At 63.3% G+C, this 24,305-nt stretch overlaps 3 protein-coding genes across 12 annotated transcripts in view; 2 read left to right on the top strand and 1 right to left on the bottom strand.

The window, feature by feature from the left end:
• Window positions 1–3,374, top strand: part of LSP1 (lymphocyte specific protein 1) — a 34,994-nt gene extending 31,620 nt beyond the window's left edge. For all 3 annotated transcript variants that reach the window (XM_037011484.2, XM_017654159.3, XM_073217358.1), the window contains one exon: window positions 2,973–3,374. The gene's annotated coding sequence lies outside the window, so the exon portion shown is untranslated. The remainder of the gene's footprint in view (window positions 1–2,972) is intronic.
• PRR33 (proline rich 33) lies at window positions 103–8,568 on the bottom strand. Of its 2 annotated transcripts, XM_073217357.1 has the most exons (3): window positions 8,010–8,568; window positions 5,164–6,431; window positions 103–2,034 (listed from the first exon to the last, which is right to left on the bottom strand). In XM_073217357.1, the coding sequence occupies exon 3, from the start codon at window positions 2,023–2,025 to the stop codon at window positions 697–699; it is 1,329 nt and encodes a 442-aa protein (XP_073073458.1). In that variant the 5' UTR covers window positions 2,026–2,034; window positions 5,164–6,431; window positions 8,010–8,568; the 3' UTR covers window positions 103–696. The 2 variants fall into 2 exon arrangements, with proteins under 2 accessions (XP_073073458.1, XP_036867569.2); XM_037011674.2 differs by lacking the exon at window positions 8,010–8,568 and having other exon boundaries at window positions 5,164–6,852.
• On the top strand, window positions 7,113–24,194 carry TNNT3 (troponin T3, fast skeletal type). 7 transcript variants are annotated; one of them, XM_073217359.1, is made up of 16 exons: window positions 7,113–7,260; window positions 10,264–10,306; window positions 10,437–10,450; window positions 10,963–10,980; window positions 12,064–12,081; window positions 13,259–13,270; window positions 13,458–13,472; window positions 15,817–15,835; window positions 18,262–18,307; window positions 19,940–20,056; window positions 20,142–20,219; window positions 20,437–20,550; window positions 20,627–20,736; window positions 20,845–20,935; window positions 22,454–22,494; window positions 23,030–23,144. In XM_073217359.1, the coding sequence occupies exons 2-16, from the start codon at window positions 10,290–10,292 to the stop codon at window positions 23,127–23,129; spliced, it is 810 nt and encodes a 269-aa protein (XP_073073460.1). In that variant the 5' UTR covers window positions 7,113–7,260; window positions 10,264–10,289; the 3' UTR covers window positions 23,130–23,144. The 7 variants fall into 7 exon arrangements, with proteins under 7 accessions (XP_073073460.1, XP_073073463.1, XP_036867387.1 ...); XM_073217362.1 differs by lacking the exons at window positions 22,454–22,494; window positions 23,030–23,144 and adding exons at window positions 21,880–21,920; window positions 23,983–24,194 and having other exon boundaries at window positions 7,114–7,260; XM_037011490.2 differs by lacking the exon at window positions 23,030–23,144 and adding an exon at window positions 23,983–24,194 and having other exon boundaries at window positions 7,120–7,260.
• Window positions 24,195–24,305: the final 111 nt, after the last annotated feature.

The raw sequence follows: 24,305 nt of genomic DNA, 5'->3' as shown, positions 1-24,305 counted from the left end.
GGTCCCCTTCACTGTCTTTAGCCCCTTGCACACTCAGCCGGGCTGTTCTCCCAGCCCCAGGACCGAGGACGCCCCTCCTTGCCCAGCGTCAGTCTGGCAGTCCCCTGAGGAGGGGGCCACAGAGCCTGGACCCAGGGCCCGCCTGCCCCACCAAGCCTCAGGGCTCCCCACCCCGAGGCCCCAGGGGCTACGCCTGGCCCACCCTCCCCGCCGCCGCCCCTTGGGAGCTCCAGGCTTCCTCAGAGCCCTGGGCAGGCCCTCCCTGCAGCATGCAGGCTGCAGCCAGGCCCTCCCTGTACCTCCCTGCCCCGAGCCCATGCAAGGACCTAGGCTGGCGCTGCCACTCACAGTCAGCCAGTCCAATCCCCTGCCTCACAGTGGCCTTCTGTACTTTCCATCTCACCAAGTTTCCCCCCATAAGCCCCCTGCTCTACCTGTCATAGACCCCTCCACACCACTGAAGCCCACCGCCTCCTTAACCCCACTTGCTCCCGGCCTCATCCCACTTCCCACGTGGTCCTTCATGCTCTCATCCACCCAACCTGCCCCTCCTGACCACCCAGCCACCCCCAGGCTCCCCTTGGCACCTGTCTGGCCCTGATGCACTCTTCCATGGCTGCAGCTTCCCAGCTGGACCCCCACCCCTCTTCTGTCCAGCCCACAGTCCTGGGCCCTGGGGCCACCCTGGCCATTCATTCACCCTGGCCTCCAGCCAACCGCCGTCCTGTTGAAGTTCTTGGGCTGGGGGCTCAGCTCCAGGACGGAGGGGATCACGAGAGGGGTCCGGGCAGCCACCTCCTGCAGCTTCCGGGCGTTGAAGCGAGGTCGGCACAGGAAGGGCAGGCGGCCGAGGCCAGCCAGGGTGGGCACCCTGTCCCGGGGCCCTGCTGGGCTGCCCCGAGCCTTGGCCACCGACATGCGGTACAGCACCGCGTCCCACATCGTAGAGGCCCGGGAGGCAGGGGGCGGTGGCAGTGGGCTGGTGTGGCCTGTCTCTTTATGACCTGTACGCTCCGGGCTATGTTCTGGCCCCAGGACTGGGGCCTCCTCCACTGGCTCCATCAGCTGGTTCCTCAGGCGAGCCCAGCCACTGAGCCAGGGCTTGGGTGCGGCTCTGAGCACAGGACACGGGTCAGAGCCCGAGGCGGGTGCTGGGGACCAGGCCCTGCATGGGCTGGAGACCTGCTCAACCTCAGCCACAGCGCCAACTGTGGAAGGGTGTTCCATCTGCTCAGCTTCATGGGCTGCAGAGGGCAGCCCATAAGGCGAGGGTCCCGGCGAGCAGTAGGTAGGGGCTATGGGCACCACAACCTGGGTGCTGGCCTCCCTGGGCACCGAGGCCTGCAAGCTGGGGGGGGTCCCGGGCACAGGGGGTGACTCAGGCCAAGAGCTGGTGGCTTGGGTCCCAGCAGGCAGTGGGTGGATATGGGCCACTGGGATCAGGGACTGGGCCCCAGGAGGGCATGGGGCTGTGTCTCTGTCCTGGTCACCAGGCCCATCCTCTGTGGCCATCTGGTGGGGCTCAAGGGTCCCAGACGGTGGGGACGGCACCACCTGGATGTGTACCTGGCTGATGTGGGCGCCCTCCACTGCAGGGGCCAAGACTGTGCTGGGGGACTGGGTGTGTTCTGGGGTTGGGGCTGCGAGCTGGGGCGCCATGGCCTTGAAGTGAGCAGCCAGGGTCCTGCGCTGGGTAAGGCTGAAGGAGAACGTGGATTTCTGCAGGGGTGAGGCCACGTGGTGGATGACAGGGGGGTGGGGGGAGCGGGGCAGCGAGGACCGCACGGGCGGGGCCTCGGCAGGGCGCGGGGCTGTGGTCTCCTGGTCATGGCTGGCCTCGCTCACGGGTGACAGGGAGGCCCGGAAAGCCCCTTGTGGGGTGGGAGGCCCGCCCTTGGTCATCTTCCTCCGGGCCGCCTTCCTCAGGAGTCTCTGCAGTTGCAGGTCATCTTTCCCTGGCTTGGGTAACAGGGGTGGTGGGGGGCCAGGTGGCCTCTGGGGGCCCCGGCCAGCCTCGATGAGCATCGCTGCCACCTGAGGCAGGGAGGGACCACCATCAGCCCGGCCGTCAGCCCTCCTTCCCCTTGGCCCCCCTCACCAGAGGCCCAAGTCCTTGCTGGGTGATGGACAAGGGCTGGAACCTGGCTCTGGGCACCACTGTGTGCACAGTCTGGGCTGGGAGAGCTGCGGCGAACTCCAAGGGGGAAGCACGTGCTGGGCTGGCCACCCTCCGCGGCAGGAAGCGCCCGACCCGCAAGTGTGGGAGGGGTGCCATGCCATGCCAGCCTGAGCACAGGTGCCCCCATTGCAAGCCAGCTGTGAGGAGGGTGGCTGGAGGCTCAGGAAGCTGGGCTGCGTCACCAGATGTAGATTGGCTGCGAGGCGGGGGCAACTTTTGCTGAGCTGAGCTGAATGGGATATTCCCGCAGACACCCTGGTTAGGGTGATCTCAGCCAAGCCATCCATCCTGCTTTCTGGGTGCCACATGCTTGCAAGGATGCTTACAAATGGCATCCGGACTAAGCCAGAGGCCAGCCAGTTTAAGGGAGGAAGGAGACCTGGGGGCTGCCTCCCGTGGGGGCTGCCTCAGTCAGACAGGAGCAGATTTGCCCCAGAGGGACCTCCCTGGGCTTGCTCTTGGCTGCTGCCTGCCTCTGGGAGACCAGGACCTCAAGAACCACAGGACCCTGCATCCGGCTCCTGGGGGCTGCCAGGCAAGTGGGTGAGCAGGCGGTGGGCAGCATCCCTCCACTTCTTGCCCCAAGCAGGGCCCTGGGCACTGGAGCTCCGCATCAGGAGCAGGCTCCCCAGGTGCAGGCAGACACTGGGCTGTGCGGCTGGAGCAGGGGCCTGCTCCCCGTGTTGGGTGAGGGCCTGTGGGCAGGCCCAGGAGGCTGCAGGGGAAGGCGCGAAGGGGCAGGGCTGCGGCCCCTCAGACAGAGCCTGACGTTCCCCCGACGCCTGTGTTTCAGCTCTCCCAAAGCTGCAGGCATGCAGGCTGGTGACCCCCTCCACGCGCCCCACCCACACTCCCAGGGGAGAGTCCGCCCGCCAGATGCCCTGGCCCGGCCACCCGGCCCACCTGGCTGTCCTCCACCACTCGCCACCACCACTGTCTCCTTGCTCCTGGACCCTCTTCCCCCATCCTGCTCTCTGATCCCTGCCCTGCCAGGAAAGGGACTCCTGCTGACAGTGGCTGAAGGGACCACTCCCAGAGCGGCCAAGACCTCCCAAGGAAGGCAGACACAGGGCACCTGCGGGATCCCCCAGGTCAAGAGCCATGGACGCCTGCCCTGGACGCCCAGCCCTGCACCCCCCCTGCTCGCGCTTGCCGCCCCTCCGTTCTGTACAATAAAGCTCCCTGTGTGCCCCCGTGTGCTGGTCCTCCGGTGCTCACCAACTGGAAGAAAAACAAGGAGCAGGGCCAGCCTGGGTGGAAAAGGCCACACTGTCCTGTCCTGTGCTGGCCTTCCTCAGTGTTACACGTTGGGGCCTGAGGGGTGTGGTGGCCTAAGTAAGGGCACATGTGGTGGGCGGGTTCTGTCCTCTTCCTGAATATCTGGGATGCTTCCCCCTTGACTGGCCCTGTGTAGACTTTTCAGCACCTGAAAAAGTGTGCAAATCTGGGCTGTGCCCCTAGACTGTGCACTCCCTGGGGACAAGACCCACCTTGGGGTCATCTGCTATACCAGCACCCAGGAGGTACTCAGTGAAAGGGATGGTGGATGGACAGATGGGTAGATGATAGGAGGTGGGTGGGTGAGTGGGTGGATGGATGAATAGATGGGTGGATGGGTGGGTGATGGAGGGAGGGAGGGAAGAAGTGAGTGTGAGATGGATGTGTGACTGGGTAGGTGGGTGAATAGACAAGTGTGTGATATGGGAGACAGGGTGGGGGTGTCCTCCTGAGCCCTCTCCCCTCCCCGAGCCCACACTCAGGTCTGACATTGAGGTTTTCTGCCTTTGGCATTCAGGGAGGCTCTTCAAAAAGCAGGCTCCAGGGGCTCTAGCCTCGTTTGCTCAAGTCCTTGCTGTCAAAATCTACCTTCCTCCAGAAGGAGAGAGAATGTAGAATATGGGCAGCTGAGGAGTGCTGGAACTCAGCAAAGCCAGCAGTCACCTCTTCCCACCCCTAGCAGTCCTCTGAGACAGTGCCCAGGGCCAGGCTCTGCCACTGGGGAGTATCTCCCAGGGGACATGGCGCTCTCTGCCTTCCCACCCAGCTGGACGTGATACTAGCGGTGGGCAGTAGGCAGAGGCTGCCCAAGGCCCACGGCTGGCAGAGAGCTGGGACTGAAAGATGAGAGACAGGTGGGGGGCCCAAGCTGGGGAGGCAGCCAGCCCCACTGCCCCGACCCACGGTGCCCCGCCTGGCCTCAGGGGTGAGGACCCAGGGTCTGTCTACTCCGGGTGTTGCTGAGGTGTGGTGTCATACCCCCAGGGTCAGAGCCTGCCGACCACACAGGTCCAGAGGCTCAGAGGGGCCACTGCCCAAGGGGAATCTGGCTTGTCACTGACTGTCTGCCATCTGTCCTTCCTGCCTGGGAGACCCCCGAGCCCCCAGATGCTCTGCTCCAGGCACAGAAAGCCAGTCCCCCAGAGGAGGCAGAATGGACCAGGGACCTACAGCTCACCGAGCACCCAGGGTGAGCAAGGCTGGAAAAGGTTGTGTCAGCAGCTTCTATCTGGGGCCTGGCTGAGCCCAAGCCTGCGGGGCTGTGCCTACCGGAGCTCAGGTTGGCACCAACGCGGGCACCCAGGTCAGCTCGGGGCTCCCAGGAGAGGGTCAAGTTCCCCTGGGCCCCACCAACCCCAACTATGCCCATGAGGGGCCAGGACCCAGCCTGAGGGGCCCCTGCCCTCCTCACCACCCTGGGGTCATCTGCATAGACAGCCGAAGCCAAGACACTTGGGGTACCCCTCCTCCCACAGCCCCTTCCCTATTCCCTGGCTTGGCCCAGAAAACCCACCCTGCTGAGCCCAGGCCCAGGCCCTGCACAGCACACCTCAAACCCTTTCTGGGGGTTGAGATAGTCCCACCCCCTATCTAGGCTGGGCCAGCCTGGCCCCACCTCCTCCCTAGGTCCCCTGCTGCCCCCCTGCCCTGACCCCTCACCTCCCACCGCAGCCTGGCCAGGCCAGGTGGACCCGGGTGTGGATTACCTGCTGCAGGCCCTCGGCAGGCGGCGGCCCATCCAGCAGGGCCGATTCAGTGTGTCCTGCCGCAGCACAGCCCAGTGCCCCGAGGGGAAGGTCGCTGATACCCAAAATAAAACCCACTCGTTCCCCTGACCTCGGTGCCTGTGCTCTGGCTGGCCCTCTATGGGAGGGCGCCTGCCAGAGGTGGAGGCTGCCGACGGAGCAGCCACCCTCCTCTGCTGGCCGAGCAGGGCCACTGCAGGGCCCAGCATGTCCAGCTGCAGATGCTGCCCCAGGGATGCCCTGGGCCTGGGCAAGGTGCTGCAGGGCACCACAACCTGAGCGGGGCCCCCAGGGCAAGCCCTGGCATGGCTGCAAAAGAGGCCAAATGCTCCTAAAGCTCCTAATGCACTGTCTCCATGTGCGCCCCTGAATGTGTATGTGTGTGTGTAGTGGGGGTGGTCCTCAGGTCTCTGTCAGCAGAGCAGGAGAAGCCAGCCTGAGAAGAGGAACAGCCCCCGTCCTGAGGGAGGAGCCGGGCAGGGTGGCCCCTGCAGCACTCGGGGCCTTTTTTGGAAGTAGCTCTACAGATAACGCCACTGGACGGAAAGTCAGAGCTGACGGAGAGTCAGGGCCGCATGAAGACTGTCTGAGGACCTGGACAGGTGGAGGGGAGGCATCAGCTGGAGGAATTTGGGGTTCAGACAGAGGGCAAAGATGTCCCAGAGTTCCAGCCTTGGGGGCTTCCCACTGCCGGGGCTCCAGGACGGGTGGGCAGCAGAGGGCCCCGTCCTGGAAGTCCTGGAGGCCAGAGGCCCAAGCTCTGCCTCCCCTGCTGTGTGGCTGTGGTCAGTCTCGGTCCCTGTGGTTTCATCTCCAACTTGTAGGGTCTGGATGAGATGCCAAGAGAAGCCTTCCGGAAGCCTCTGAGACCCAGAGCAGGGCACAGAACCAGAGGGGCTGAGGCTGGGGCGCGCAGTCTCCCGAAGTTCCTCTGGACATCCCGACCCTGAGCCGCTGCAGGGCTGGGGTCTCTCCTGAGCTGCCCCAGGGCTCGCCCTGTGCCAGGCATCCCATTGCTCCACAGGCTGTGCCATCCCTGCTCAGGCGGCTCCTCGCCCTGAGCCTGGGGGTCTGGAGGGAGGTGCCAGGCTGCTCTGGCCTCAGTCGGTGCCTCGGCTTCCCTAATCTGAGGAGCAGGGCCACTGGAGCTCACAGCCTTCCCAGTTAGCATGGGGACCGTCCCAGGCCTGGGCGAGTTGTCTGCCAGTTGGAGAGTGCCACCTGGAGTCCTGAGGAAAAAAAGGCAGTGGGCACACAGTGGTGCCCACTGGGAGTGGCCCACTGGCTGGGTGCCTAATGGGAGCCCCCATGCCACGGCAGAGGTGCAGCCCAGCTCTGCCAGGGAGGTGAGACCCCAGCCGCCAGGCGCGAGCGGCTGTCTCCCTCTCCCACGTCTGTGCACCCCCCGGGGGTGTCCTCCCGCAGAAGCAGGGCTGCTGCTCAGCGGAGCTTGGACGGGACCGTCCCAGCTGAAGACTCACAGAGCCTCCCTCCCATGGGCCCCTCTGGGCCTCGGGTGGCACCCTCCGACAGGGGTGGCAGGGTGGGCCTGGGACAGTGTGCAGTGCGACTGGCTTAGCAGACCCCTTTCCTGGGCGAAGTGCATGTCCAGACCGCTCAGCGGCAGGGGAAGCTGCTCTGGAGTTCCCCCATTCCAGCCTGGACCAAGGACAGCCCTCAACTGTGTCCCCAGGGCCATCCAATACTTTCCTTCGCCCCTCCTCAGCCCATCAAGAATGTGCCCACTGTCGGGGGAGTAAAAATAGAAGCTGACGCCTCATTGGGGAGGAGGGTGGACCTTGCCCCCTTCTCCAGACACATGCCCCCATCCTCTCCTCCTTGGGCCTCATCCTCTGCCATTCCTATACTTGGTAAGGGGCCTGCATGGGCACAGCCCTTTCCTGCCTGCCCCACATGCCTGGCCACCCAGCCCCCGGCCAATGGGCTGCTGGGAAAGATCAAATGTCACTATAACATGAGGGTGTGAGGCCGAGGAGGCACTGCCTGAACCCATCCTGTCCACAGGGAGCACCAGCCCTTCTCCGGACTCAGCTGCAGGTTGGTGTGGCCAAGAGCGGCCGGTTTGGTGCTGGGCAGGGCCGCCTGGCATGTGAAGCGCATCCCGGGGTCCCGGGGTGCTGATCGGATGCCATGCTTCTGAGCATCTCAGCTTTGAGCACAGTGACTCAGAGGACCCAGGAAGCCACCCCAGGGTCCCAAGGGTCTGGGGAGCTGGCATTGTGGGAACGATGCCAAAGAATCTGCTCTGAAGCAGAGCATGGGGGGCCGGGGAGAAGGAGGAAGGGGGGTTTCCTCTCAGGCCCAGACCAAGGCTGGCAGCTGGGAGGAGGTGGGGATGTCCAGGCGAAGGACAGGATGGGGCACTGCCCAAGCTTCAAGGGCCCCCGATGCCGTGCCCCGGCTGAGCGCCTGGCCCACCTTGGCCTGTCTATGGGGGCTCCGCCATGCTGAGGGGTGCTCTCTGCCCCACGTGGCCATTGCTTCCAATGCTGTCATGTATTTGGACGGAAATGAAGGGGGCTTGTCTAATTCAGCCCAGATCCGTGGCACGGGGTGCTCAGGACCCAAGCAGCCCTAGAGGCAGCACCCAGAGGTCAGAGACAGGAGTCGGCGGGGCTGCAGAGGGGGCAGGGGGGCTGGCCTCCGTCCTGCCCACCCAGAAAGACGTCCCGTGGCAGGAGGAGCACACGCTCCCAAGAGACCCCACCGTGCTCCTCGCCCAGACCCTGTCACTGGAGCAGGGCTCGGCTGCTCCTCCTGACGCCACCCTGGCCCAGCATCCTCACCTGCCAGCTCCTCTTTGGGTGCCCTTGGCCATCCTGGGAGTAGACGGGCAATGGGCCACTGCTGGATGGGACGGGGGTCCAAGTGGGGGCGACATGGGCAGGGACCCACAGCAAGTGAGTGGCAGGGCCTTCTGGCTGCCCACCCCATCTTGTCACCTGGGCAGGAGGGAAGGACGGTGCATGTCCCCAAGGAGGGCTGACCTCAGTGGCTATTTTCACACTTTTCACACCTGCCCCTCTGAGGGCAGAACATTAAATGGACAACAGGTTTCTTTCTCAGCTGTGGGAATGCCAGGCACTGCCCGCACACACACCCTGGCCTGGGCCCCTCCCTGGCAGACAGGGCGCCCCACAGTGCCCCCTTCAGGGCCTCACCGGACAGAAGAGCCGGAGCCTGCACGGACCTTGGTTTCCCACTGGGACAGAGGGCCTGTGCAGCCTCCCCACAGGAGGGTCCCCGGGGGCACCCTGCCTGAGGGTGCTACCCTCAGACTGCAGCCCAAAAGATAGGAGGGCAAGTTGGAGGAGCTCAGGGAGACCCCAGAGAGGGGGCAGGGGTGCGGACAGGCTAGACCTGAGGAGGCGGCTGCGCTCGCAGCCCCCCTCCCACCATCTTGGGTTTCTGGGCAGAGATGTCTTGGCTAATTTAGGTGCCTATTTCTGGACACCTCAGCTGCCACCAGCTCCTTAAAAATAACCCACCCTCTGGGCTCGGGCCACGACCGCCCCCTCTCAAGGCACTAACAGGTGTTGGCCTGCCAGGATGAGAGGCAGGCACAGCAGGGCAAGGAATGGCTCCCTCTGGCCCTCCCACCATGCAGATCGTGGCTGGGCAGGCTGCAGGGTGGGGTCAGGCGGCCAGCGGTTGGGCCCACCAGGAGGGCCTGGGCCTAGGGATGGCAAGACCGAGGCTGTGGCTTGAGGGGGCAGCAGAGTCCCAGGAAGAAACTTTTGGATGCAAACGGCTGCAGGGCTTCCTGGAGTGGGTTAGCAGAGACGTGCACTTCAGTTCCACACAGAGCTTAAACTGCTCTGGGAAAATTAACATTCTTGACAGAGGCTTTGGAAAACCGTTCCCACCCACCTAAGCAATGGGACGTAAATGCATTTTTAGATGATGAACTTGTGTTTTTCTTATACAAAGCTCCCTGGGGGCAGCATAACGATTGTGTTCAAGTAGTCTGTAATGTGCTGTCACGAAATTTATTTTCTAACATCCCGGGCCAACATCCTGAGGCAGCCGCTCCGAGCATTCCCAGGCCCTGGGCCGCCTCAGGCGTGTCTGGTGGTCAGCTCACAGAGAGATGGTCCCCAAGTGTGCCGGCCTGGCACCGTTGCACCTGGACACGTGTAGCCAGGTCCGGGCACAGAGCTTCCCCTCAGATGTTGACAAATTCAAGAGCACCCACGGGGCCTGGGAAAGCAGGTTGAGGAGGAGGAAAGGGGGTGCCGGGCTGGGGGACACACAGATTAGCTCAGACCCCCTCCCTGAGAGCTCGGGGCTGTCTGCTGCCTGGTGGGGCAAGGGGGAGGGAAGGAGACAGAACGGTTGATGCACTTTTGTGGTTTTGGAAGCAGGGTCCTCAGGGGGCTGTGGGGGCACCAGGGGTCCCCAGAGCACCCCTGTAAGAGAACACAGGCTCCTTGCAGGAAACCATCATTCTAGAAGGGAGCTTTGGGCTCACCCCAGAGGGGGCTCTTGTGGGGCTGGCCAGGGTGGAGGGGGACCAGGGAGGGCTATGCGAGCGTTCCTGCGGAGGCTGGGCTCTGTAATCTAGGGGCTGCTCGGCAGCCCCTGTCCAGGCCCAAGGGAAGAGGCCGCCAAGAGGCAGCCTTGCATCGACGTGAGCAGGATCTCCCCACTGTCCCCAGCAGCCTGGACAGGCCTCCCGGCGCTCGTAGCTTCTGGATGACCCTTCTCAGGACACTACTGGGAGGAGGAGGATGTCTGCCCTGGGTGGGGGTGGATGCCACGACCTTCCAAAATCCTGTCCAGCTCTGGGATTCTAAGCTCCGGGCTGGAGCCGGGGCAGGAAGGGGGGCGGGTGGGATCCGAGTTGGGGCATCCAGGAGGCCTGGGGGCGCCTGGAGCCTGGGAGGAAGCAAGGGGGCCTAGGCAGGAGGCCCCAGTGCAGAAGCGTGCCAGCCCAAGGCCGGAGAGGTGGCCTTCAACCCCCTGCACCCCTGCTCCAGCTCCCCTCGTCCAGCCTGTCCAGAACAGGGCAGCTGCTAACTCTTCTTGGTCTCTCCCCAGCCCACTGCAGACACAACCCACCCACCATGTCTGACGAGGAAGCGTGAGTACCTGAGGCCACGCCCCACCCCAGCTCGGGACCCCTGGGCTGGGCCGGTCCTGGAATCCCCTGAGCAGACGCCCCCCTCACCCCTTCTCTCTCCTCTCTCTCTCTCTCTCTCTGTCTCCTGCAGCGAGCAGGTGGAGGGTAAGTGTCAAAGCCATTTGCTGTCTTGCATCTGCCTCTACACAGAAAACACACCTGAGGGGGCCCCACTGTAGACAGCATGTCCCTCCTGGGGGGCCCCTGGCCGGAAGCCGAGCTCGGCCACATTCAGTACTGAGCCTTACATGGACCCTCCTCTGAGAATGGACCCCCCTTCTGCCCCAGCACTGCGGCCTCCTCGTCCTCAAAGGACACGTCCCGGAGATGTGGTCGCATCTAAATGCAGCCTGCACTGCCAGGGTGTCCAGGGCAGCGTGGCAGAGGGAGCCTTGGGGTTCAGCCACTCTCTGCCCGGCCTCCCCAGTAGCACCTGAGCATCTGTGCCAGACGCCCCCCAGGTCGCTGGCATCTGCAGAGCCTCCTCCTCCTCCAGCTTGGGCGGCCTCTTCTGGCCCGAAGATGCCCCTGCCCGCATCTCTGGCTCCCGGGGATGCGCTGCGCTGGCCCGAGATGGCCCTGCTAACATGGCCCCTCTCTGTTCTATCCCATTGCAGAGCAGTACGAGGAAGAAGGTAACCCCAGCAGCCCTGGGAGCCCCTGCACCTCCACCCCGGCCCCTTGCCCTTCCCCTCGGGCATCCCGGGGCTCAGCAACCAATGCCATCGTCCTCAGCGCTGATCCATCCCCATCCCCGCTGACCTCTCACCTCCTCACAGACACTCACTGACTGCTCATTAATACATCATCCTCATCCATCTGCGGGTGTGGAGTCCGCTGGGTGTGGGCATCAGGGCGCTCAGCTCGTTAACACCAGGCCCAGCATGAGACCTGCCTGCCTTCCTCAGCTCTGAAAATCTCTGTCTCTGTCTCTCTCTTTCCATCTCTCGGCACCCCCTCCACTCAATCACCCTTCGGGTTGACCTGGGGACCCTTCCTCCTGTCACCTTGGCCTGCAGGGCCTCTGGGCTGTGCCCAGGCAGACGAGGCAGGGAGTGGGGCCCCCAGGAGCATGGCGGGAGGCGCTGCTCGGATCCCCTTGGCCAGCACACAGGCTCAGGCATGCTTTCAGGCCACAGCAACAGGCGTGAGGCCTTCTGGGTGCTATGTTTTGAAAATATTTTGAGAACACTTGGCTACCCTAACAGTGAGAGGAAAACATTTCTTCTGCTGCTGGGAAGGGGGAAAGGCCCACTTCTGAGTGGGAAATGTGGTCCCGGAGAGCCGCCCCTTCCCCAGAGAAAGCGGGAAGGCATCCCCCTGCCCACACTTCCTCCCTGACCCTCACAACCTCGGGACACCCTCTGTGGCCACCCTGCCCCGGGGCCATTCCTGGGTTTCCTTCTGACACATGGGGTCTGTCCCATCCCCACGTCTGCCACCCGCAGAGCAGGATTCAGCTGGACCCTCTGCACAGACACTGCGGCGCTGGGGACGGGACGGGCCCACCCAGGTCCAGGCCCTGAAGACCGTGCAGGGCTGAGTCCCCCAGACCTGGGGGGTGGCCGCAGGGGCAGGGCTAGGGCTAAGATGCTGCAGCTTGTGGCCTTGAGGGGTGGGCCTCTCCCTGCTCTCAGGGCCCGGCTGCCCTCCCCACTCTGAGCGCCCCTAATGCCTGTCCTTGTCCTCTCCCCCACGCCCTGCTGCTCCCGCCTCAGAAGAGGCCCAGGAGGAAGGTAAGTGGGGTCCAGGACCCCGGCCCCACAGCCACCCTCCAGCCTTCTGCCCCGGTGGCATGCACCCACAGTGCCCCTGGTGTGCCCCCACCCTGCTAAGGACATGCGTGTGCTCCTGACCTCACCTTCTGCCCTCTCCTCCCTACCACTGCACCCCCGGTGCCCCTCTGCTCACAGAAGCCCATGAAGGAGGTATGAGGCCACGGGACTTCTGGTCCCCATGTGGGGCCTGGGGCCTGGCTGGAGACCACACAGGGGTGGGGAGAGGGGAGGGAGGCAGCAGGTGTCAGCCAGCCCAGGGGCTCCCACATGTGGCCCCTGTGTAACCTACTAACCAGTGCTTGACCAGAGCTGTGTCCCCAAGGGCTGGGCACTCGCCCGGAGCTGGGCTGCAGGGGGCAGGCAGCACCAGCACAGGGCCGGTGGGGGCCTGCCAGACCAGGTGTGCACCCAGCTGCCCCGGGGACGGGCCGTGTGGCCTGGCCACACCACCCCAGGGTGGGTCACCGGGAGCCCAGGACAGTGTCTGACCCTTGGCCGGGTCAGAGCCCCAGGGGAAATCTCAGGTGAGGCCAGGGTAGTGGAGGGACAGCCCCTGCAGCCTCCCCTTGGGGCGAGGGCCGCACCCTCAGCAGGGGCCTTTCTCACTCCCCGGCCACCCCCAGCCTGCCCTGGGGGGCCTCGTCAGGTCTGGGTCTGGAGCCTGTGCTCCGAGCAGCCGGGGCGGGCAGCTGCGCCCTGCGTTCCGGGGAAGCTGGGAGAAACGGGGTGGGGAGAGGTGGGCATCCTCCTGGCCTGTCCCTGGGCTGCACGCCTTTCCAGGACTCTGGTCCACCCACATGCCAGTCCCTCCCGTGAAGGGCAGGTGGGGGCCGGGAGGCACCAGAGGAAGGCCCGCCCACCATGTCCCCAGGGCCAGAGCCGCAAGTCAGGACCAGGGCAAGAGCCAGGAGAGAGAACCGCAGCCAGTCTGCAGGCAGGTCCGGGCTGGGGGCACAGTCCAGGCCCACACTAACCGTGTCTCGCTCGCTTCCTGCACGCTCCCCACCGCTCGGTCTTGGCCACTGACCCTCCTGAGTGGCAACCGGCTGTCTCCATTAACCTGGGATCCTTTTCCCTTTGACCTCTGACCTGCGTGGCATTGCCTCTTGTCCCACGGCCCTCCTTGCCCATGAAGTTCGTGAACCAGGTATGCGCCATGACTTCAGTCCCGTGAGGGCGCATGGGCACACACGCGGCCCTGCGTGGGTGTGAGCCGGAGCAGGAGGGGCCATGTAACCCACTCACCGTGTGGCTCTGCTCCGGCCCCCTCACCTCTGCCCCGAGGCTCACGGTGACTCTCTCTCCCCTCTCCCCCCACGGTGCTGCTCCTGCAGAGGACGTCCAAGAAGGTATGCCCACACCCCATCTGCAGACAGAGCCCCCCTTCCTTCTCCTGCCATCCCTCCCCCACTCCCCGTGCCCCTCTGGCCACCATTCCTGTGGACTGGGCAGGGTGGGAGTGGGAGGCCTGGAGTGCTGCCTCCGTCAGGACTGGCTGATGGGCGCGGGCTCCCTCCTGGCCCCCTGGCAGTGAGCATTCAGGGTGTGGGGCTTCCAAGGCCCTCTTGGGCCCCAGCAGGAAGGTGGGAGGGCAGGTGGGGTGAGGCAGAAGGCCAGGCCGAGGCCCGAGGTGAGGATCCAGGACCCTGGGGACCTTGTATGCCAAGGGGCAATCAGCCAGGGCCTGGCTTCCCAGCCACAGCCTGGGATGGAGCTAGACACAGCCGGGCCCAAGGAGGCCACTGGGTGGGCCTGCCCTCTTCTCACAGGCCTGACGGAGCCCCAGGGTGGAGGTGCGGGAGCTCTGGGCTCATGGCCGGGGTACAAGTGGGGGGCTGTCCTCAGCCCCCTGCTCATAGGTGCCGGGTGGGCCTGCACCCCAAACACAACCCTGACAAGGCCTTCCCTTCCCTGACTGGGCCTGAGTGGGGGCGGGGGCCCTCAGTGCAGGCAGGAGTCCAGAGAACCTAGGGCTCCGAGGTCACCAGGTCACCCTGGCAGCAGTCCTGACGCCCACAGACAGCAAGGAGGTGGGGAATTCGAGGGGTCCCCTGCCTGGGGGAGCAGTGTGCATGGCCCCTCCCCTCCAGCTCTCCACCCTCCACCATTCCCTCTGTGGGCCCTGCCCTCCTGGACACCTCAGCAGCCCCTTCCGGCCCCTGCCTGGCCTTCCTCTTGGCCCTGTGCTGGGTTCCTGCTCCCCAAGTGCCCAGTCTCCCTGCCCTGTGACCCACCCTGAGGTGCTGCGTGCGTGCAGGGCAGGGCTGGCGAGGCCCAGGGCAGCAGAGCAGTGCCAGTGGGCAGAAAGCAAGCCTCCTTGGGCAGTACATGTGGATGGCCCTGTCGTCACCCAGGGGCTGGAGCAGGGACTGAGGGGTGGGGGCCAAGGTGCTGCAGACCGGCTGCAGACCCTGGGCTGTGCAGGCTGGCTGGGAACCCCTCAGGGCCAGGGCAGGTGGGGGACAGTCAGAAGAAGCAGCCCCACGGAGGCAGATGGGGGCCAGGGTCAGGCCTGGGGGGCAGTCTGAACGGTAGGCTGCTTACAATAAGGCAGTTCCCATGAGGTAGCCAAGGGGCAGGTGGCTGGGGGCCCATCCTGCCTCCACAACAAAAGCTCTTAAGGGGCGGGGGAAGCCTTGCTAGGGGGGACAGGACGCCCCCTCCCCACCCCGCCCTCAGAGGCAAGCTAGCAGAGGCTTCCTGGTCCATTGTCAGGCCCCTGGGCGGGGAACAGCAAGGCTTCCGCAGGGCCGAGGTGCCCAGAGGCTTTATGAACCTACTTGCTCCAGACTCACAAAAAAAACCCAGGGGTCCGTCTCCCAGAACCGCCCACCTCAGCTTCAAGGCGCCAGTGTTGGGGAGGGCCTCAGCTTTCCAAGGTGGGCCCTACCAGCCCCCAGAGAGACTCAAAAAAGCCAGCAGTCAGCGCCCATGGGCCCATGGGCATCCTGGTCCTCGCTGGCTGCAGCCAGCCCCTCAGGCCTCCCCGGACAGTGGTTCTCCAGCCCCCTGCTGGGCCTAGGGGGCTCCCCCAGGGCAGGAGAGGTCCAGGTGCTGCCCCTGGGTGCCAGCCTCCACGGCCTCATAGCTTCCCTCCTGCATACACGCTTCTGCCCTGGGAAGCCACCAAGGGGCAGCAGGAGGACAGGGCGGCTGAGGTCCCCACCGGGCTGTCCGGACAGACCCTGAGACTGAGAGGACTGACCCCCCGCCAGCCCTTCTGCCCCACCCCTCAGCCTCACTGCCTGTCCATTCCCCACTCCTGCTCCAGCACTGGGGCCTCAGGGGGCCTGTCTTGGTGCTTTGCTCAGCCTCCCATGAGGCTTGGCCTCCCAGGGGGCTTGGCTGTAAGGCCAGCAGGCAGGGTCCGGCTCCCCAACTTCTGCCCAGCACAGAGGTAGGGGGCCAGCAAGCTAGGAGTGCTTCCTCCGTGTGAGACCACCTTCCTTCTTCTTCTGTCCTGGTCCCCACACTCTGAGCTCTCGGCACGCAGTGGGGACCAGACCCTCTTGTCCCTGGTGGCCGGGTGGGACGTGGTAGGGTTAGTGGGAGAGGGAGAGGCAGGCAGCCATCCAGGCAGGAGCTGGGGAGGCCCCAGCAGTGGGCCCAGGGCCATGGGCAGGGTGGGCTACCCCGGCTCACCTGGCCTGTCTTGTTCTCTCCCCTTCCTCATGCCGGTGCTGCGCTGACCAGAGGAGAAGCCAAGACCCAAGTGAGTGTGGCTGGGGGCACAGGGAAACTGCCACCCTGAGGCTGGGACCGGGTGCCCTGGAGGCAGCCGGTGCATCTAGGTTGTGTGTGGGGGGGGACAGGACTGGCCTGAGAGAAGGTGGCTGCTTCTCTGCTCTTTTTGATTCGGTGTGTGAAACAGCCATGTGATGAGAGCGGGGTTATTTGGGGCAGCCAGAGCCTCCCCACAGTGGAGGGTGGGCTCCCCCCTCCAGCGATGGACCAAGATGGATTCTGGAGGTCCAGTCAGGTGTCACTCACGACAGGCAAGGTGGACTTCCTGAGGGAGGAGGCTACCCACCAAGGGAATGGTGGAGCCTGGCAGAGAGAGGGGCTCCCAGAGACTCCCCTGTGCCCAGCCATGCTGTGGGGGACCTCAGGGCCCTAGACTACACTGGACATGGAAGTGAAGGGAGGGAGGGTCTTGCCCCTGACACCCCTTGAGCACAAAACTTTGAGCAGACCTTGGATTTCCCCTGCAGTGTGGACTCTGAGCCCCTTTGGGGACGCAGTAGCCCTGTTTGCAGGGCATTCCCTCATTTTGCCCACTTGTGAGCATTTCAGAGATTTTTTTTAACCCAACGATTCTGTTTCTGATAAGCACTCACAAGCCCCCCACACTCTGAATGGGATTCATTCCTTTTATTCCTCTGCACACCATGCAAGGAGTTTCAGAGCGTGGCAGCACATGCCCGGAGGTTGCTCCCACTTAGGGAGGCTGCGGATCCACAGAAGGAGGCTTCAGGCTATGCCCGGCGTGTTCCACGCATTGAACTTTATTTCTCATGATTTTAAATAAAGCTTCCGGGTCACAAGATATTTTCTAGTGAAAAAAAAATGTTTGTGTTTTCATTATGAAAATAAAATACCTCATTAAAGAAAATTTGGAAAATACATAAAAGCCCAATGAAGAAAAAAGATCATTTATAATTCTCCCACCCAGCCAGCCAGATTGGGGAACAGAAGGAAGAAATAAAAAGGCTTTTTTGGTCACCCTTCTTCCGTGCATAGGGCTCAGAAAGAAAGGTTTAAACTCTGAGCTGTTTTCAAACACAGTATTATCTCTACAGCCTTGGGCTCTGCTTTTTAAAAATGTAGCACTATTCATAAGTATTTCCCGTGTTTTTACATAGTCTTCTTAAATATTTGGAATGGCCACACAATATTCCATCAATTGCGCAAACCATAATTTTCCTCACCATTCCACGAGGGCAGGGCATTCAGGCGCTCCCCAGTATTGTACTATCATAAATAACGTTGGGTGGAAGGCATTTTCTGTCACTCGGGTTATTTCCCTAGGCCACATTCCCAGAACTGGAATTACTGGGTCAGAGAGTCTGAATGGTCTTAAGGCTTTTGATGCCCTCTGCCAAGTCGCTCCCCTCCAGGGCCCTGCTGCAGATCTCCTCCTGGGGATGCTCTGCTGGGGATAGTCCAGGCTTTCACAGCACGGCCCCCCTCCTCCCCCCCCATGAATGAGAAGGGCCTGCGGAGTTGTTTGCATTTGCATTCCTTTATTGCTCCCAGTAAAGCTTTGAGTGCCAGTTGGTTAGCTGGCCTGGTTCTTCTTGGAGAATTGGTGTTTTATTCCGTCTGCCAATTTATCTAATGCAGAGGCGTCTCTGTTTTCTTAGCCATTAGTGTGCGTGAAGATGTAAGTCTTTTTATTTGCTGAAAATATTTTTCTAGTCTGGTTTCTTCCCCTTCAATGTGCACCTTTTTTTCACATGCATACGTTTTTCATTTGTGCGGAGCCATCTGGCTATCTTCCCTTAGCAGGACCTCCGGGCGCTTCTGGGCTCAGAGAATCCTTCCCTGTTGCAGCATTCTGATCAGTAATCAGCTCTCCGGCTTGTTGTAAACAATTACTGTTAACTGTTTGCTCCACCTGGAACATACCAGGCGGGAGGCATGGGACTCATAGCGGTGGCAGCCCACCTGTGCGGGAGCTTCGTGTCCTTTTCAAACTGCTTCCTGCCCAGCCCCCTCCCTTTGGGTCCCCAGCAAGAATGGTTAAAAAGGGCCCAGAGAAGCCCAACGGCTCAGGGCAGCGGCTCTTGGCTAGAGGTGTGCGCCCCCCGGGAGGACCTGCAGCAGCCACCTGCCTTCTGGTCGGACCAGCTGAGCATATTGTTTGGGAATGACTGAGGGGCCCTTCCTGGATAGGCAGGCGTGAAATAGCCTCCATTGATGTCCAGAGGTTAGCAAAACAGAGGGACACAAAGAGGTTGAAACCTTGTCCGAGGGTCCAGCCACTCTCAGCACAGGGGTTATGCACCCATTAGGAATGGGAGCTCAGGCAATATGCCCTCAGCCACGTGCCGGGGCGAGAGGCTGGCAGTGCTACCTGCAGCAAAGCCAGGTAGGTGTCCGTGCGTCCCTGCTCATGAGCGTCTCTCCCTTCTTCAGGCTTACTGCTCCTAAGATCCCGGAAGGGGAGAAAGTGGACTTTGATGTAAGTGTGTGGGGCCCAGCTCAACACAGGCTCCACCCTCCACCCTCAGCCCCAGAAGGCCATCTCTTCTCAAGCAGCCAAAAATAGGGCTTCCTGGTTCCAGGCAATGCTGCTTTACTTTATCCCTGGACTAAAGGAAACTCTTCCACTAATAAACATCTTTCTTCCCTCCTCTGCCACCCATCCACCTATCCACCTATCCTTCCAACCACCCATCCATCTGTCAATCCATCTATCCATCCATGCACCCATCCATCCACCCACCTATCCATCCATCCATCCATCCATCCATCCATCCATCCATCCATCCACCCACCCATCCATCCATCCATCTGTCCTTCCATCCGTCCACCCACCCACCCACCCATCCATCCATCCACCCATCCATCCATCCATCCATCCACCCATCCATCCACCCATCCATCCACCCATCCATCCATCCACCCACCTATCCATCCATGCATCCATCCATCCGTCCATCCATCCATCCATCCACCCACCCATCCATCCATCCATCCACCCATCCAACCACCCATCCATCCATCCATCCATCCATCCATCCACCCATCCATCCATCCATCCACCCATCCATCCACCCATCCATCCACCCATCCATCCATCCATCCACCCATCCATCCATCCATCCACCCATCCATCCATCCATCCACCCACCCACCTATCCATCCAACCATCCATCCATCCATCCATCCATCCACCCACCCACCCACCCATCCATCCATCCCCCCACACACCTATCCATCCATCCTTGCATCCATCCATCCATCCATGAATCCATCCCTCCATACACCCATCCATCCACCCACCCACCCACCTATCCATCCATCCTTCCATCCATCCATCCATCCATCCATCCATCCATCCATCCATCCATCCATCCATCCACCCATCCACCTATCCATCCATCCTTCCATCCATCCACCCACCCACCCACCTATCCATCCATCCTTCCATCCATCCACCCACCCACCCACCTATCCATCCATCCTTCCATCCATCCACCCACCCACCCACCTATCCATCCATCCTTCCATCCATCCACCCACCCACCCACCCATCCATCCTTCCACCCATCCACCCATCCACCCATCCATCCATCCATCCACCCATCCATCCATCCATCCTTCCATCCATCCATCCATCCATCCATCCATCCATCCATCCATCCACCCATCCATCCATCCATCCTTCCACCCATCCACCCATCCACCCATCCATCCATCCACCCACCCATCCATCCATCCATCCACCCATCCATCCATCCACCTCCATCCATCCACCCATCCATCCATCCATCCTTCCATCCATCCATCCATCCATCCATCCACCCATCCATCCTTCCATCCATCCATCCATCCACCCATCCATCCATCCACCCATCCACCCATCCATCCATCCATCCATCCATCCATCCATCCATCCATCCATCCATCCATCCATCCACCCATCCACCCATCCATCCATCCACCCACCCATCCATCCACCCACCCACCTTGGACCACCCCGAGGAAGGGCTCCATTCCCACCCCGTGGCTAAGGGGTCAGGTGGTCCACTGCCCCCAGGAGGGCATCACAGCGGGCTAAGGCTGGAGAGGAGGGCGTCTCCCCCCGCAGGACATCCAGAAGAAGCGCCAGAACAAGGACCTCATGGAGCTGCAGGCGCTCATTGACAACCACTTCGAGGCGCGGAAGAAGGAGGAGGAGGAGCTGATCGCGCTCAAAGACAGAATCGTGAGTGCGCGGGCGGGCAGGCGGGCGGGGGCCGCGCGGTGGGGGCTGTCCCGCCGGCTGACAGCCCCTCGCCCCGGGGCCGCAGGAGAAGCGCCGCGCAGAGAGGGCCGAGCAGCAGCGGGTCCGCGCCGAGAGGGAGCGGGAGCGCCAGAACCGCCTGGCGGTGAGTCCGGGCCGCGCCCTCGGGCCGGCCGGGAAAGCCCCGGCCTCCGGCCTCCCTCCCGCCCTGTGGCCCCCACCTCCCCGGGTCAGCCAGGGGGCCGGGCCCCCCGCTCAGCGCCCTGCCACGTGAGAGCGGCAACCAGGCCCCGGGGCCGCCAGGGCTCCGGGCTCGGGGGTGTCCTCGCAGCCCCGCTCTGAAGTCTGGGGGTCCCTCACAGGAGGAGAAGGCCCGCAGGGAAGAGGAGGACGCCAAGAGGAGGGCGGAGGACGACCTGAAGAAGAAGAAGGCCCTGTCCTCCATGGGCGCCACCTACAGCAGCTACCTGGCCAAGGTGTGCGGCTGGTCCCCGCACCCGGGGCAGGGCTGCGCAGCGCCCCCGCTGAGGCCGGCCCCGCGTGTCCCCTCAGGCTGACCAGAAGAGAGGCAAGAAGCAGACAGCCCGGGAGATGAAGAAGAAGATCCTGGCGGAGAGACGCAAGCCGCTCAACATCGACCACCTCAGTGAGGACAAGCTGAGGTGGGCAGGCGGCAGGCCTGCGGCGGGCCTGCGGCGGGCGGCGGGGCGGGCCCGGGGTTCTGGGCCCTGGGCTGTGCCGGCTCATCCGCTCCTCTGCCACCTCCCCAGGGACAAGGCCAAGGAGCTCTGGGACACCCTGCACAAACTGGAGACAGACAAGTTCGAGTTTGGGGAGAAGTTGAAGCGCCAGAAGTATGATGTGAGTGTGCCCCCGAGTGTGCCCAGGCACAGGCCGCTGTCCTGCCTCCGCACTCCTGAGCTCCCCTGAGCATGGCAGCCTCGACGCCCGGGGTCTGGATCTCCTGGGCTTGTAGAAAAGATGTGGGTCATGAGCTCCCCTGGGGGACCCAGGGTTCCTCTGGCACCAGGATGCCCTCCCTCATAGCCATCCCTGCCACCCAGGCCCTGGGACCCCCAAGGTGGGCAGAGCACACACACCCCTGCCCAGTAGCTGGAAAGGGGGGTGGGGCTGGGCCACTCTGGGGGTGGCTGCCAGGAGTCACCTTAGAGGGACTTGCAGCAAAGAAGAGCAGCCCTGTGCAGGACTGTTCCTGGGCGGCCCCGGTGCCCCGAGGCAGGCTGGCAGGCTGGCAGGCCCAGAGACTAACCTGCCCTGTGCAGACGGGTACCTCTAGCTCCACCATCAAAGGTGACGTGCCTCTGGCTGAGCTCCTCCAGGGCCCCAGGGGAAGGGCTCACACCCGCAGGGCACTTGCCACAGCCATCCCTGCTGGCCACCAATACAGAGGGTGCTGGGTGCCAGGTTCTGGTAACTGGGAGGCTCCTGGTCCCTCTCAGGAGCCCCGTGCCCCTGGGGACGTCCCCTGGTCCTCTGTGCCTCAGTCTCCTCATCTTGAACAGAAGGAGGGGCCCCCAGGAGCACATGCATCCCTGAGGGCCAGCAGCGTCCAGGGTCAGGTCAGAGCTGCTCCCTCTCCATCCCCTGGGAGGGCTGGCCCTCACGGAGCCCAGACGGGCCCCTCTTGTGGTCACAGAGTGAAATCAGGGACCAGTGGCCGCTGACGCACCCACGCACAGCCCTAGTGGGACTGGGGGCTGGAAGAGCCCAGGCCAGCCCAGCACACCACAGGGCCCGAAGCCTCAGCCGCCCACCCAGCCCCGAAAACATGTTGGTCTTTCTAGATTATGAACATGCGGGCCAGAGTGGAGATGCTGGCCAAGTTGTAAGTAGCCGGAGTCCACTCTGGACCGGGCTCCTGGTGTGCACTGCACGGTGCGTCTCTCGCATGGCAAAATCTGGTCACTGAGGATGTTGGCGGCAGGGGGCACCAAGGGGGCAGAGGCCCTCCTCCCCGCTCGCCCCCTCCTCCACACTGCCTGCGACTGGAGGCTGAGCTGCTGTCTTTGCTGGCAGGGGGCAGGGCCTTGCCTTCCCTGAGCCTGAGCCTCCACCCGGGCAGTCAGGAGGAGGGAGCCGCTGGGGACAGGAGCGGGAGGCCCAGTCCCCCGAGCTCAGTGCCCCCGAGGGCCAGGGGCTCTGTGTGCAAGCCTCACCTCCTGGCCGCGCCCCACGGCCCCACATCCCGCCGCAGGCTGGAAGGTAAGTGGCCAGCCCTGGAGCTGCTGTGTGTCAGGGTCCTGGCCTCCAGTGCCGGCCGCCACATCCTGAGGGCCGGAGGAAGAAGGGAGCACGTGGGCCTCGCTTGGCGCCCAGGCCTGCCGGGTCTGTCACGGTAAGTCGTCTGTGTTGTTACAGATCACCAACCTTAGGAGCCGCATCGACCAGGCCCAGAAGCAGTGAGTAACCCCACCCACCACTCGCTCTGCGCCAGGGCACATACCCCACAGGGACCTGGTGGGTTAAGCCAGTCCCCGGGGCAGCCAGCCCTCCACAGAGCAGTAACATGACTAACATGCCTGCCCAGGCCTGCACCCTGGGCACCCCCTCCCTTCTCCCCCAGCCCCAGAGCCCCAGGAGGACAGCAGATGGGGGGTGGGGCACGAGGCCCCGGGGAGTGTTGCCTCAAAGGTGGCCTGGGACAGGCAGTCAGGTGGTCTGGGCTTTTTCCCCAGCCCCTATTAAGACCCTGGCTCCCCAGGACAGGGAGCCCTCTGCTCTAAGTTCACCCCAGGGTCTGGGGGACCCATTACAAGAGCCTCTCAGCCTGAGAGCCCACACCCAGGGCCACCGCTCTGGGACTCTGTCCCCAAGCCTGGTCACTGAGCAGGTCCACAGACCATGGAGCGCTTGGTCCACGGGACTGCCTGGAGCTGGGAAGCTCAACGGGAGCTCTCCCCTGTTTCCACTGGCCCTGCCTCTTGCTGCCCTCAGGGTTGGCCTCCTCCTCCTGGGGTGCAGGAGTCTGGTCAAGGTGACACCCCTTCTTCCCCGAGCTCTGTTGTGTGGAACGGGGTTGTGCAGGCCCCTTTAAGAGTGGGCCATGTGTGCCTGTGCATGTGTGTGTGTGCACGTGTGTGCAGTGCATGCCTGGAAGGTCCTGCAGGGCTCACGCTGCAGGCATGGCCTCCATCACCAGGCCTCCTCCTGAGGCCACCTTGGGTTCTTCATGGCCTTCTCCACCCGCCCAGTTGTCCCCAGGAGCCCACATACAGGGCACCCTCTCTGGTCCCCCTGCCCACTGCTGCCTGACCCAGCACGAAGCTCCCTTCTGGCTTGCTGAGGGCCTCAGACAGACAGGGCAGGCTCCTTAGAACCTCCACCCTTTGGGGTGGTGACCTCCTGACTCCAGGGTCAGCTCTGACGGGTGACTGAGGGGCTGAGACTTGGGACTGAGACAGAGGGAGCCAGGTCCCGAGTCCCTGAGGCCCTGGCCTACCGACCTGAAGTGCAGGGCCTGAATAGCCCCTGCCTGCCCCAGGCTCCCCTGCCCTGGGAGCTGTGACCTGGTGGGGCACAAGCCCTTTAACTGGGAAATGAGAGCCACCCGCAGGGCCAGCGTCTCAGGCAGGTGCTGCGTGTGCATGAAGTAGGACTCTGGGGTCTCACTGCCCTGGGAAGGGGTGTCCCAGGCTCTCTGTGCCAGCCCCTCTCCTAACCACACTAACCACCTGGCACAAGGCCACCTAGGCCCAGCCAGAAGGCACAGGTGAGTCGCTGGTGCTTGGACTACAGCTCGTAATGTGTGCCAGGGCCCTTTGGGGACAGGCCAGGCCCCTCGCCCTGGCAGCAGCCTGAGCAGGCAGAGCTGCCAGGGGCTGGGGAGGAGACTCTGTCAGGGACCCAGACATCTCAGTGCTCAAGACCGACTTGCTTTCCATTTACAGCAGCAAGAAGGCCGGTGCCACCGCGAAGGGCAAAGTCGGTGGGCGCTGGAAGTAAAGCAGCCAAGGAAGGCCCCCGAGGCAGAGACCGCTGGGCACACAGCCCACATGGCAGTGTCAGGCTGTCAGGCCCGCTCCCAAGCACGCCCAGAACCTCTGTGCTCGCTGCCCCCACCCCCTGGGGTCTGCGAATAAAGCTGTCAGACTCCCCTGTACCAGGTGTGCACTGGCTCATGTACGGGGGCCCTGGGGGTACTGCAGGAGGGGGCTGGGGAGGGCAGAGGCTTCGGGCTCCTGCTCTGCAGCTTGGGGCCCGAGGGACACTG

The sequence above is a fragment of the Manis javanica genome, chromosome 11, assembly GCF_040802235.1.
Source record: "Manis javanica isolate MJ-LG chromosome 11, MJ_LKY, whole genome shotgun sequence".
In the NCBI taxonomy this organism is placed as follows: Eukaryota; Metazoa; Chordata; class Mammalia; order Pholidota; family Manidae; genus Manis; species Manis javanica.
Note: the sequence above shows the minus strand (reverse complement) of the source record. Positions and strands in the feature narration are given on the sequence as shown.